Below are 12,801 nucleotides of genomic sequence, written 5' to 3'. Positions count from 1 at the left end.
CCAACTTTTCTATGCGCCACACCCCTTGGCAATGTTTGGTTAATGTTTGCACCTCGTACAAAGCTATTATCACATTTGAAGATGAAGAAGTCTAATTTCTAATTTTTAAACTGCCAATTGAGCCACATACTGCAGGCAAACAAACTGAATTTAAAAACATAAGCTTTTAACTCAGTGCATAAAGTGCCAGTCTACATTAAACAATTAGATTCTTTTATCCAGAAAAAAATGTAAACTTATAAATTGTAAAATTATCTCCTTTTGATTAAAATAAACAATGAGACTACTATCTATGCAACACAACCACTTACTACCACTTCCTAAGGCACACTGTGAGCTGGTGGAATGATGACTCGTGATTTGTCACTCAAGGACACAAACCACTCTTTGTTGCATCTCCTGAAATTCCATCTGGTACCCTCTGGAGGTGTGGACAGCCCAGGTTGGGAACCGCTGCAGTAAGGGTTTTTTGTTTGCTTGCTTGCTTGCTTATAGTAAACCTTTGAACTAGGGTTGAGAAGCCTTTCACCCTCCAGATGCATTGACTACAGCTCCCATAAACCCTTCCTATTTGATATGCTGACTGGTGCTTTGGGGAGCTGACGTTTGAAACATTTTTCAGGCTAAAGTTTGCCCATCCCTCCTCTGTGCAGTCAAAGCATCTTTACACTGTTTATATCCTGCATGTTTACACATTTTGGCTAGGGAATTTTTATCTAAGATGTTGGTGTTATAAGCTGTGAATTTATCTGGTACAAAGAATTTAATTTAAATGTAACTCAGAAGTGCACAGAGAATGAATTTTAAATATAGGTTTCCAACTGTTAAGTGATCTCAAGCCTGGGACCTACATTTCATGACTTACATGCACAAATCCATAACATCCTGTCTGCTGCTGCAAGATAAACAACTGAGCCCCAGAAACCCAGGCAGTACAGAGATCAGATAAAACATGCTTTTGGAGCAATATAAATAAATAGAATAAAAAGGTAAAATAAAAAGAAATCTCATACGTAAGTGGCATGTAGTATCTTCCAGTGCTACAGCAGTTACTGGTTTGAGCAATCATAACATCTCCCAACAAAGCATGGTGTAGTTTCAGTGGCTGCTCTACAGCCATTTGGTTATGTGTTGTCAAGATGACCAGTATTGCTAGAAGTGGCTTAGATTCAGATATACCTGTGCTTGTGGGAGTAGGTTACTGTCAGGAGAATAGGTTTGTAGTTCACATTAATACACTGTATACAGTTCATAAAACCCATTCCATCCTGAGAACTGATATGTCTTTTCTCTGATCTTCTCTGGCAGTGTGTATTCTGGTCACCAGTCCATTTTAATTCCTCCTATGGAGTTGGAATCCAACCTTTTTCTCTGGCTCTCCACTGTAAGCCAATATAAAATACGGGACACTTTCTGTTCCTACTCTGTCATGGATATGTGTACCAAGGGCCTTGGGAACCAGGTTGATGTATTAAAGGTAAGAAGCTGGAGTTTATTTAATAGGAATTGGGATTAAAATGTATATAAATATTTTCTTTATCAAAAACACCATTTTGGTTTTCAGACTGCTAGAATAGAATTTTGAGGTCTTGTCCAATAGCCATTTCTTTTTCTAAATGTGATCTGGCTGCTTTAGTATAGCTTCAAAATTCATTTTTAAAAACATAGGGTCTACTGGTCTATTGAGAAAGTTTTCAGTGAACCCCATTGAAATGAATAAAACTAACTGCATGAGAGCACTGCTATTTTTATGTGCTCCCATTTAACTCCAAGTCAGTTTAAATCTCAAAAACTAAGACTGTCCTGAACTATCATGTAAATCACTGTGGATAATATGTTATCCCCATTTTTAACATCATTTTTATGATACATTTTTCTGAGAGATGCATGCTGAAAATACATATTCAAACAGAAATATGGCAGTTTTGGTCTTTTTGCTAAAAAAAATTGGGCCATTCAAGTAGAATGACAATGTTTTGCTGCTAAGTGCAAACCCTGGCAAGCCTTCATGAACTCATCCATCCATGCACACATAACATGAACGTATTTTGAAGCTTTTAATTGTGGTTTGGAATAAATTGCTGTTTTTTACTTCACTTGAAATGTGAAACTGTGGTTTGTACAAATCACATTCAGTTAAAATGATTAAGCTACAGTTTGCTACCTGTTCTGGCAACAATCTATGTTGTACAGGCTGTGCTGTTCCACAGCAGAAAAAACAGGAAATTATGTTTTATAGCAAACATTCACCATGTGTTTAAACACCTTCCTCCTTCTGTGAGAAGGAATAGGAATGGAGGAAGGATCTGAGCCCTCAGGGTCACTGCAGCATATTCCTGTAATGGTAAACTATAGTTTAGGGTTGCATCTGAATCAGCCTCTGGTGTTTGTCTTGGATTTGGGGTATGTCTTTGGGAGTCCCCATCCCCCACCTCCTTCTGGTAGACGAATTGTATCCAGTTTAGTAAAGATGATTGCACAGGTGTATTAAATGCAATGTCTCAAAAAGTGCCAGCAAGAATTTTGAAACAAGATGGATTGGCATGGTATACTGTGCTAATAAAAGTGATGCTGCTAGTCTATTGATTTTGTGCAAGATACTTTTTTGCTTGTTATGGTCAGTTGTTTGATTTTAAAAAACCCTAATAATTAGAAGTCTGCTGGGGTGGGCTCAGAAAATTAAAGCGTCCACTAATTCGCTCCTTAGCATGACTTGGTGAATATTGTTAAAATGAGACCTATATTGAGGCTTGACCTATATTCTTTGATGTCAGCTGGAATTTTTGTTTCAGTGGTGAATCACAGTGAGTCACTGGTCCTCATTGTTAGAACTCCTTTTTCTGTGTTAGTCTGACCAGATCAATATCTTGCCTTTTGCATAAACATACATATTGTTTTAATGATTACTCAACAGCCCTGATGGTACATGCTGATCTGACTTTTTGAGGGCAATTATGCATTTGATCCTTTACTTTTTTCCTTCTGTCATAAGAAACTGTAAAAGCTCAGGACAGAGATCTAAATAAGACAGGTGGTGGGGAAGAGAACTGTTTGGTACATTTTGTTCATTTTGTGTATGTTTGTGTCCTTGTGTATGTTTCTAAAGGAATAAATCAGGAATATGGAACAGATGTGGCCATGCCCATGGTTCTCTGGTGATTTTGGAAGAGTATTAAGAAGGTAGTGTTAGAATCTATAGAGTGTTAGAATTTATTTAAGCTTCTATAGACTAAAAATGAACCCCTGGAAACTGCTAGACTCTTGACTACCACTGGTCTTTTTTCGTTTGTTGGAAAGTAGCCATTTCCTTTCAGTCCCTTCATTTTCTATATATTGGCAGGCAAGAGGCATTCACCTGTCAGGTGTCCGGACTTGCGTAGTGGTGGCTGAGGAGCGCCCCCGTGTTGCTCTCACTCAATCTTTTTCCAAGCTGTTCAAAGACATTGGCCTGTCATCTCGTGCTGTCAGCACTACCTTCGGGTCAAGAGTCAACGTAGCTATCTGTTTACAGGTAACAGTGAAATCCTGCTGGATTCCTTCTTGGGATCCAGGAGTACTGCATGGTTCAGATGTTTCCACCTTCTTTGATTCTTTAAGTGGGCTATGGTCTGAGAAAAAATGGCAGACCTTAGAAAGCTGCTTACGTCTAAGGCAAATCAGTAGCAAGCCCAAGCCATGCTAGGATGATGCTCTGGATCCCCGTGCATCATCCTGCTTGCACTCAGTTGTTGATGGGTTCAGTAGGTCATTATATTATTTTTTCTTCTAAGTAACTTTCTGAGTTTGAAAAAAAGAAGAATTGTGGTGGTAGCTGGAAGTGGTAAAAGTTGTTCCAGAAAAGGTTGTCTGCATTCTTTTTTGCATTTGCAACAGAAATGATGCAGTAAGGACACTTCTTCGCTCCCTGGGTGTTGGCTCATCCAGCCTGCTTTGTACTCAGAGCATTGAAATGCCTTTAATTGCCACTTCTCTAGGAACAGGAAATGTTCATATAAATTTCTCTTAATGTTTTAGGGAACCTCAGGGCCTGATCCCACTACAGTATATGTGGATCTGAAATCCTTACGGCATGACAGGTATTCTCCTTCTTTTTCCTTCTTCTTATTTTGTTTTAAATGGTGTTTGTTTAAATTCTGTTATCAAAATTCTACATACTGATTTAAGAGTACACATCAATTAAATAATACGAATGGATTAATAAGTCTGCATAGATGAAGTCATTCACAAAGACTTAATTTACCAGACTATGACTTTATTTTGATCAGGTGGACATTTATCTTAAAATGTTTAGGATTAGGCCTTCAGTGATAGCAAGCAGTTTGGGGACTACAAGGCATTTAGACTTAAATACACTTTAGAATATTGAAAGAGTACTTTTCATTATCTTTGAATAATTCCTCTAAAACACATGGTCACTTGCTTATTGTTCATTTTTGAAATGTGTATTTTAATAATGCATTTCTAATATGTATTTTTAAATATGCTTTTTAAAAATATGTGTTTCTCTTTCTCCAGAGTACGACTAGTAGAAAGAGGTGCTCCCCAGAGTCTGTTGCTTTCTGAATCAGGGAAGGTAATGTCATGTCTGCCTGTGAAGTATGCTGGTACACAACCAGTGAGCTTTTAGGTCTTTGTGAAATGTTTTCATCATACTTGTAAAATCAAGGGACAACATAATTAGTTCAGTCTGTGTGGCATGAAATAAAAAACTTTAGTACAAATTTCTTTATATGATAAAGAATAAAGTTGCTTCAAATATGTGGTTATATTTCAGACTAAACTTAGTTCTCCTAGGGCCACAATAAATTATCTTTTTTAAAATTTTATTTTCCTTGACCGAATTATTCACCAATATTTAAGGATGATTTAGGGAAGATTTTGCAATGTATACAGTGTTACTGAAGATTTTGTAATGCACAAGTTAATCCAGTTTGAATGAGAGTAGTTACCATCTCTGAGCCTGTGGCACCTGAATAAGTAACTGGTATCAGAAATGGACAGTTACTGTTATCTTGATGAAGGATATAACACAGGATATTAGTGGATGGTTTTACTGTGTGCATGTGGAGATTACTGAATTGAACTGAAAAGTTACAAATTGAGAAATGGGTTTTGGCTATAAAATACCCCCTTGCTTGCATTGTGCAATGACCCAAGAAGCTGGAAAAAAATGGTTTGTAAAGCCTTGATTAATATTGGCTTGGAATAAAAATAATTTTTCATCTCTATTAGATATTGCCTGGGGTTAAAGTGATTATTGTTAATCCTGAGACCAAAGGACCTGTTGGAGATTCTCACCTTGGAGAGGTATGTCTTTGCTTTTGCTTTATACCCATGTATATGGTTTTATGGCATCTGGCTTTTTTTCCTCATTTTTTTCAAAAAAGGAAATCTCTGGGCTACGTAGCAGAATTACTGGCACCTGTTTTGTTCAACTTGTTGAATTTTTGTATTGAGTGTCTTTTGTATCTGAAATCATGTATATAAATTGTAGAAAAATGCAGCCACTTTGAAATGAAGGTGAATTTCAAGGCTGCATCTTATTCCTCGTATTGGTAAATTAACATTCAGAGAGATAAATCTGTTTTACATGTTAAAGTACATTGGTTTTTATTTCTTTCCTTCAGCTTGCCCCAACATAAGATATTTTTAAAAAAACAGACTTTGATTGATCTCCTTTAAAAAATTGCTTTGCAAATCTAAAGTGAGATCCAGTGTAGTGTAATGGTTTAAGTCTTGGACTAGGATTCCAGGAGACTGGAGTTCAATTCCCCATGGAAACCGACTGGGTGACCTTGGGCAAATCACAGAAGAATTGAATGGCACGCCCCCTCTGAACAAATCTTGCTAAAAAACCAAAACAAAACCATGATAGGGTCAGACTGGGGTTACTATAGGTTAGAAACAACTTGCAGGCTAACAGCAATAAGTCTAAAGTCTTGTGTTTATCACTTTCACAGATCTGGGTGAACAGTCCTCACACTGCCAGTGGTTACTACACTATCTATGATAATGAAACACTCCAAGCAGATCATTTCAATACCCGTCTGAGCTTTGGTGATGCTGCTCAAACTTTATGGGCACGAACAGGGTACCTTGGCTTTGTGCGCCGAACAGAACTCACAGCAGCCAGTGGAGGTAGGAGAAGACTTTCATTTAGCTTCATGTGCAGAGGATTAATAATTTTTGGTCATGATCACATAAAGTGGACTCTAGAGAAAAAAGCTTTTGCAGTTAGCCTTTCCCTGAACTAGATGAACACATGTCACTATATATGTACTTGTTTTTAGATTCAAAAGTGACTTGAAAAACTATGCCCAACATCATGGCATAATGATGTGCTAAAAGATCGCTAGTAGTTTTCATGTCCACTTGAATGCTTAGGGAAATTCTTAAAAAGATAAGAAGCTCCGCTTTTTGCATTTACGTTTGTTGAGCTTCCGGAACAAGGGCATATTTATTTCCTTCAGTACTATTTACCAATTTCATTTTTAAGATCTTGTATATGTGTTTGATATTCCTTCTAGAACGCCATGATGCGCTGTATGTCGTAGGGGCACTAGATGAGACTCTTGAACTCCGGGGGTTGCGTTATCATCCAATTGACATAGAGACTTCAGTTTCTCGGACACACAGGAGCATTGCTGAATGGTATGGCACTATGGAAACATGTTTGTTCCCCCTTGGATCAGAAATGAATTATTGCTAAGTTAGGGTATAGTAAGACAACAATTTGTCAGTAGCTTATTTCATGTAACACCATTACCTCTGAGGTTCGACTTTTCAGGTAATAATGATGTCCCTTGTGATAGTAACATCTAATACTACCCCTTAGTGAGTAACATTTACATATTGATTTTGCTCATTACTTGGGTAGCAAATAGTTTTGGAGGGGTATTGTGAACAGGTGCCCCTCCCCCATATTCAGGCTGCTTTCTTATAAATTGGTGTTTTTAAGTAACACAAGTAACAAAACAAGCAATTTGACAGATTTCATTAAACTAATTGTGCAATATGATAGCAATTAGTTAACTTTTTTAAAAAGAGTTGAAACAAATAATAGTAGAGTTTTTAAAGTAACTTTTCCAGTCCAGAACAGTGCAGAATAGGGTTACCAGCTGTAATTGCATCATCATAGAAATCTGGATCTGTAGTTTTGCCATCTGTAGCCATAAGTCAGAAATTACTTGAAGGCACACAACAACAACAAATACTGGCTAAGTTCTCAGGCCATGAGCAAGAGTTTCAAGTATTCTCTTCAGTATCTGGGTATAACTGGAAAGTATTTCAGACCATTTCTGCAAAGGAGGTTCATTGCATGCCATCTCTACAACTATAATTGATTTAGCATCATCTCTCATGTCGCATAGCAACAGACTTGAATTTGCTGCTCAATATTCCTGCATTTAATAAACTTCTTTTCCCCATACAGTGCTGTATTCACATGGACCAACTTACTTGTGGTGGTTGTGGAGCTCTGTGGCTGTGAGCAGGAGGCCCTCGATTTAGTCCCCTTGGTTACTAACGTGGTTCTAGAAGAACATTATCTGATTGTGGGAGTTGTGGTGGTAGTCGATCCAGGAGTGATTCCAATCAATTCCAGAGGAGAGAAGCAGCGCATGCACCTCCGTGACAGCTTTTTGGCTGACCAGCTAGATCCCATCTATGTAGCGTACAACATGTAATTTTGGAAGTGCAGGTCACTGTACAGTTTACAAATCTTGCAAGGACCAGTGAAGGCTGTTGAAATGTAAAGAATCTGACTGGCAAATAGTGAAGTTGGACCAAGCAGTCTTATTCCTCTCCTTTCATTTCCCTCTGTTACTGAATTGACAACAAGATGTACTGCTCAAAAGGCAAAAAGATGGCAGCCAGTGAAGAAGTTTTAAATTGCAGGATATTAGCTTTATGGACATGGAAAGTTGACCTGCATGAGAAAACAGCAAATTACTAAGGCCTTTATTGTAGTGTTAACTTTTTCATCTGTTGTATATATTTGTATTTTTTCTAATACTGTTTTAGGATTCTATGTGGGGCAGGTTTATTTAGTTAAGATATCACTCCATAACACCAAGGTCATCTGAGTACTTCTCATCCCTCCCTCTTTCCCACCTCCCTGTAAACAGTGTGGTTTACAACATAAGTTAGCTTAATTATGTAGTATTCTATTAATATGGGATCACAGTGATTACTTAAAATTGTGCCATGACCAAATCCAATAATCCACTGAACTGAAGAGAATTGCTTACTCATATAGATATTTCTTGAATTTAAAAAAAGGATTTGCCTATATTTTAAATATGTAAATATTAACATGCATAATTCATTGATTTAGAAAACTGGCTTGAATAATGACGTATGAGGTAGATATCATTTTAAGGATTTTAACAAAGTCCTTAAAATCAGTTGTGTGTGTTAGACAATTAATGCAAGAAATGCAGATAGGTTATCTGTTCAGTTTTTACTTTTTTGCTCCTGGCCAGAGTATGTCCTAGCATGTAGAAACTGATGTTTTAGAGGCACATGTCTTTAAAAGGGGCTGAAGTCCATAAGCTTTAAAAGCATTTTGAAAACAAGAAAAAAAATCTGCTACTCTGGAATGTTTAATATAATCTGTACAGCCTCTGCATATTCTTATCATGAAATGGTGTATAAGCAGGTCATCAGTAAATAGAACCACTGAATTCATGGTCTACATCATGATTCTTTTCCTCCTTTGTGCACAGTAACAGATGCAAAGCCAGAGCAACTTTTATTTAAACTGGAAAAACAAAAGTCCTGCCATTGATGCCCTTGCTGGTTTCTGGGTAGGACTTATGACTGCAAAGCTTGAGCTTTGGCAGAATGTCTTAGAAGCAGTGGCAATGCAATCCTGTTGAAAGAGTAGGGAAATACCTCTGCAGATGTGATTGTCCCGTTGAAAGTGGCTGATTTGTTTCCAGCCTTCAAAGAATTGATGACAGTAGATGCCTTAAAGTGTGCTGGAACAACCGTTATCTGGGAATGATTCGCAGCCGCCACTCCCTGCCCGCCTCCACTGGGCTGGGAAAAGAAGCAGGATTTCATCTTGTTTAGTTAAATCACTTTTTTGATTGCACCCTTAGAGTCTTCTTCTGCATGTCCCTTTTTGTTGTTTGTCAAAAGAACACTGAAAGTGGATGCCAGAAATGGTAACAACTCTACTTGGGCCATTTGTGGTCTATTTTGTAAATAGTTAGAATATTTTAATATCTGTTTACCCACCCTGTAACAAAGCTAATGTTTTTAGACATTTTTAAGAGATATAAATATAAACTTGGATTAAATCCTCAACTACAGCAGCTATATTAAGTGCAACTCTGACAAAATATCCCTGAAAACAAACTCCAAATGTATACTTGAAAACTTTTCTCTACAAACTTTCAGACTTTTTTTAATGGCCTGATGTATCAATATTTAGACAGAGCTTTTAAATATATTAACAAAATATTTGCAGTTATCTTCTTTGGTCATACATATGGGTGATGGTCATACATATGGTGACGGGGTGTATCGTGAAATGAAGAATTATGACAGAACTATAAAACAGGGTGGAGAGCTTACCATTGCTTGAGACTGCTGAAATATTTACTGCTGGTTTTTGGCAAAGATGGTTTAAATAGTTTGCATTATCAGTATTTCTACAACGTGGTGCTGATACATAAATGAAAAGCCCTTCATGCTGATGTAGTTTTAATTTGCAGAGGTTTGGAAAACACACACAACACACATAGACGCAAAGCAGTTGCAGGCATACAGCATGCATAGTATATAGATGGGCTTCGGCATATAAATGTCCGCTGTGCTCCAGCCCTTATTTATTTAACTATGATCTTGGCTTATTAGGAGGTCCCTCTCTCCTTCCCGCTCTCTCTGTCTCTCTTTTTCAAAACAAACCACTTTTTTAATGTCCTTCCACTGAACACAACAGTAGCATGTTCCTCTGCCGACAACTGTGCTGGTGTTTTCTACATCTATGTGATATCTTCTCCACTCCATAACTTCGTAACACAATTTCTCCACACATGTAATATGATAGAAATGTTGTGTGCAGTACAGAGAAACTTGCTAAAGTGACATATTAGAATTTTCAGTTTGGAATACTGATATTATATACTGTAAATGGGGGGAAATAAATATTTCCAGTCTCTACATATAGCTTTCCCCCTTAATCTAATTATTAAGCATTTGATTTCTTTTCTAGTTTAATGTGTGATTTTAATGCAGAGTGTTATCCTTCCCAAAGTCTCATAATTAATACTCCAGGGATTTCAGTTCTACTTTTTTGTTTGGGACTTCTTCAGTGCTGCACAATTGTTTGCCTTCAGGTAGCTTATACAAAATGGCTGAGATTCCAAAGGAATGACTGTGGAATCAGTGTCACTTGTACCTGGGCTCTGACACTGATTTGCTATGTGTGGCTTTGGGTATGTTGTTCCATGTTATCCATCTGTACATGAGATATTGCAACTTATAATTGGAGTTCTACATGATGTAGTTCTTTGCAGGTTTGCTCAAGTACCCTTTCTGGGCCACATTGCCACCTGTGTAGTTAGTGATGGTGCTGGTGGTTTTGAGTGATCAAAACATCCAGAGACAATGTTACCAGAGAATCTTTTTGATTTTATTTGCTATGTTAGTGCAAGTGGATCCAGTGTACTTTCTCTGAATGGGAATGCTCCCTTGTTCATTGAAGGGATTCAGCTCCAGTGGAAGCGCCTGCTGAACAAGGAGAATTTGAGATGATTCTCCTTCATCCTTCAGTTCTTGCTGAACAAGAACTTGAGATGATTCTCCTTCATCCTTCAGCTTCCAAGTCATTTTTCACACTTTCTGGAGAGTCTCCAAACCCTTTGAAATAGCCTTTTAGAGGGCTGCAAAGGAGAAGGGGAATTTGCAGAAATGGTCGCTCCTTTTTCCTCTTGTGCAAGGCTATGGAACCTGTGGCCCTCCAGATGTCGCTGGATCCTAGCTCCCATTCGGTCAGCAATAGCCAGTGATGAGAACAAGAATCCAGCAACATCTGGTCAGGGACATAAGTTCCCTGCCTGTGCTCTTGTAGGAGCATCCTGTGAATGGAGTTTCATTCATAGGTACTGTGGATCCATGGCACTGGGTTCTTGGCAGTATCCATTGTTATGAAGCAGTTTGGAAAAGCTGTTATGCTGAGAATCAGTTTAGTGCTATAAACATTCAACCTTACAAAGAAACCATCTTTCATATCTTACTTTCAAAGGGTTCATCCTCTTGTTAAGTATGTTAATGTAACTATTTCAGCAACCCTATTCATTTACACTGATTTTCTCCTTTTGGTTCACTGTGTAGTCATGGATGATGGGCCATGCTCAAATATGCTGGAGACTGGATTGTATAAAAGCCAATATTCATTGTCTTCAGCCCTGAAGTAATTTTTTTCTTTGTTGATGTCAATACGTTTACCATTGTCAGATTCAGATTACAACAATGTAATTATGTATAAAGTTTTTTTTTTATTTATTTGAAATTAGGTTTTAGATATACTTTTTAAAAAATTTAACATCTGGCTGGACAGTGTTCCATTAACGCATTGATTGTGTCTCCTTTGTCTTGTGTTTAATAAATAATGATGCCTGACCGTTTTTAATAGTGTCACCAACATTTTATTTTCTTCAAAGAATGCAGAGTGGTATACATTATGTTATTTATTTTTTAGTCTTTTAGGCTGTACTCAAAGGTATGTACTGTGAAATATCAAAGTAAAATAATATAACATTTGTTTTATTTGTTAAAATAAGAAAAGACCATATAGAGTAGAACAAAACTAGACATCTAAAAGGTTACTCTCTAAATTAGTGGTGGGCCAAGTGTGGCGTAGATGTTGCATGTATCCCCCGGGGGTCAAATTATAATTTATTTTTTGCTTCAAAATGCTTCTCAAAATGTTGATTTGCTCCAGAATGCCCAGAAATGATTTCTAGGGCGCATAGAGGGCATTTTCACATTTGGAACCCCATGGAGCCAAAATGTCCCAAAATGACCTCTAGGGGCCAGGAAGGCCAAAAAAACATCCCCCCCCCCCGTATCCCATAGTGATTGTTTGGAGCCAAAAAAAGGTAGGTGTGTGTGAGAGAGAGCAGGTGCAGTAAGGTTTCGCAGAGGGCTAATGCAGCCCCCTAGTCTTGCCCACTCCATCCTAAATCAAGAGTGAGCACAGATTATCCAAGCTAAGTGTCTGCCAGAGCAAAGCGTCTTCATCAGCCTGTAAACTTAAAGGGAATGTGGGCCTCAAGGAAGGGAATTTAAGACTGAGGATATGACAACTATGCCTGTCCCATGTAGCCACTTTGACCATACTTCAAATGTGAGCTGAATGGAGAGCAAGCCCCTGCAGAGGAGGAATTGGCAGTCTTTTAGTATCCTGGGTCTAAATGGCAAAGGACTTCAAAAATAATAATGTGCACTTTGAATTACTGGTAAGCTGTGAATAGGCTGGGAGCTGTTGCCGAGTGAATAACAATGAAGTTGCAGGCTCTGCATAAACAGCCTCCTTTGCCAGCAGTGCTCTGAACTTGAAGTGCCCAAGCTCTTTTCAAAGGCAGCTACACGTAGAGCACGGTGTATCAGTCTTCATGGAGGCCACACATACGACTCAAAATGGAATCATGATGGTTTTAACATCTGATGATGACACATAGCAGGATTGCCTTTCAGATCATCCCAACAGGCATGGTGATATCCTGACAAAAAAGCCTGTATAACTTTCAGGAGCTACTTCAGTTTTATAACTCAGGAACTTATGGCTAT

General features: G+C 38.0%; 1 protein-coding gene across 4 annotated transcripts in view; it reads left to right on the top strand.

Moving 5' to 3' along the window:
• Window positions 1–11,636, top strand: part of LOC149322499 (disco-interacting protein 2 homolog B) — a 214,186-nt gene extending 202,550 nt beyond the window's left edge. For all 4 annotated transcript variants that reach the window (XM_089478776.1, XM_089478767.1, XM_089478758.1 and 1 more), the window contains 8 exons: window positions 1,309–1,477; window positions 3,341–3,511; window positions 4,015–4,076; window positions 4,516–4,573; window positions 5,233–5,307; window positions 5,961–6,138; window positions 6,528–6,651; window positions 7,433–11,636. In XM_089478776.1, coding sequence (XP_089334902.1) covers window positions 1,309–1,477; window positions 3,341–3,511; window positions 4,015–4,076; window positions 4,516–4,573; window positions 5,233–5,307; window positions 5,961–6,138; window positions 6,528–6,651; window positions 7,433–7,685 — 1,090 coding nt within the window. In that variant the 3' untranslated portion in view covers window positions 7,686–11,636. The remainder of the gene's footprint in view (window positions 1–1,308; window positions 1,478–3,340; window positions 3,512–4,014; window positions 4,077–4,515; window positions 4,574–5,232; window positions 5,308–5,960; window positions 6,139–6,527; window positions 6,652–7,432) is intronic.
• The last annotated feature ends 1,165 nt before the right edge of the window (window positions 11,637–12,801 follow it).

The sequence above is a fragment of the Sceloporus occidentalis genome, unplaced genomic scaffold (genome assembly GCF_023333645.1).
Source record: "Sceloporus occidentalis isolate IW3139 unplaced genomic scaffold, rSceOcc1.0.p SCAF_1, whole genome shotgun sequence".
Classification (NCBI taxonomy): domain Eukaryota; kingdom Metazoa; phylum Chordata; class Lepidosauria; order Squamata; family Phrynosomatidae; genus Sceloporus; species Sceloporus occidentalis.
The sequence above is the reverse complement of the archived record's forward strand: the minus strand, read 5'-3'. Positions and strand labels throughout refer to the sequence as shown.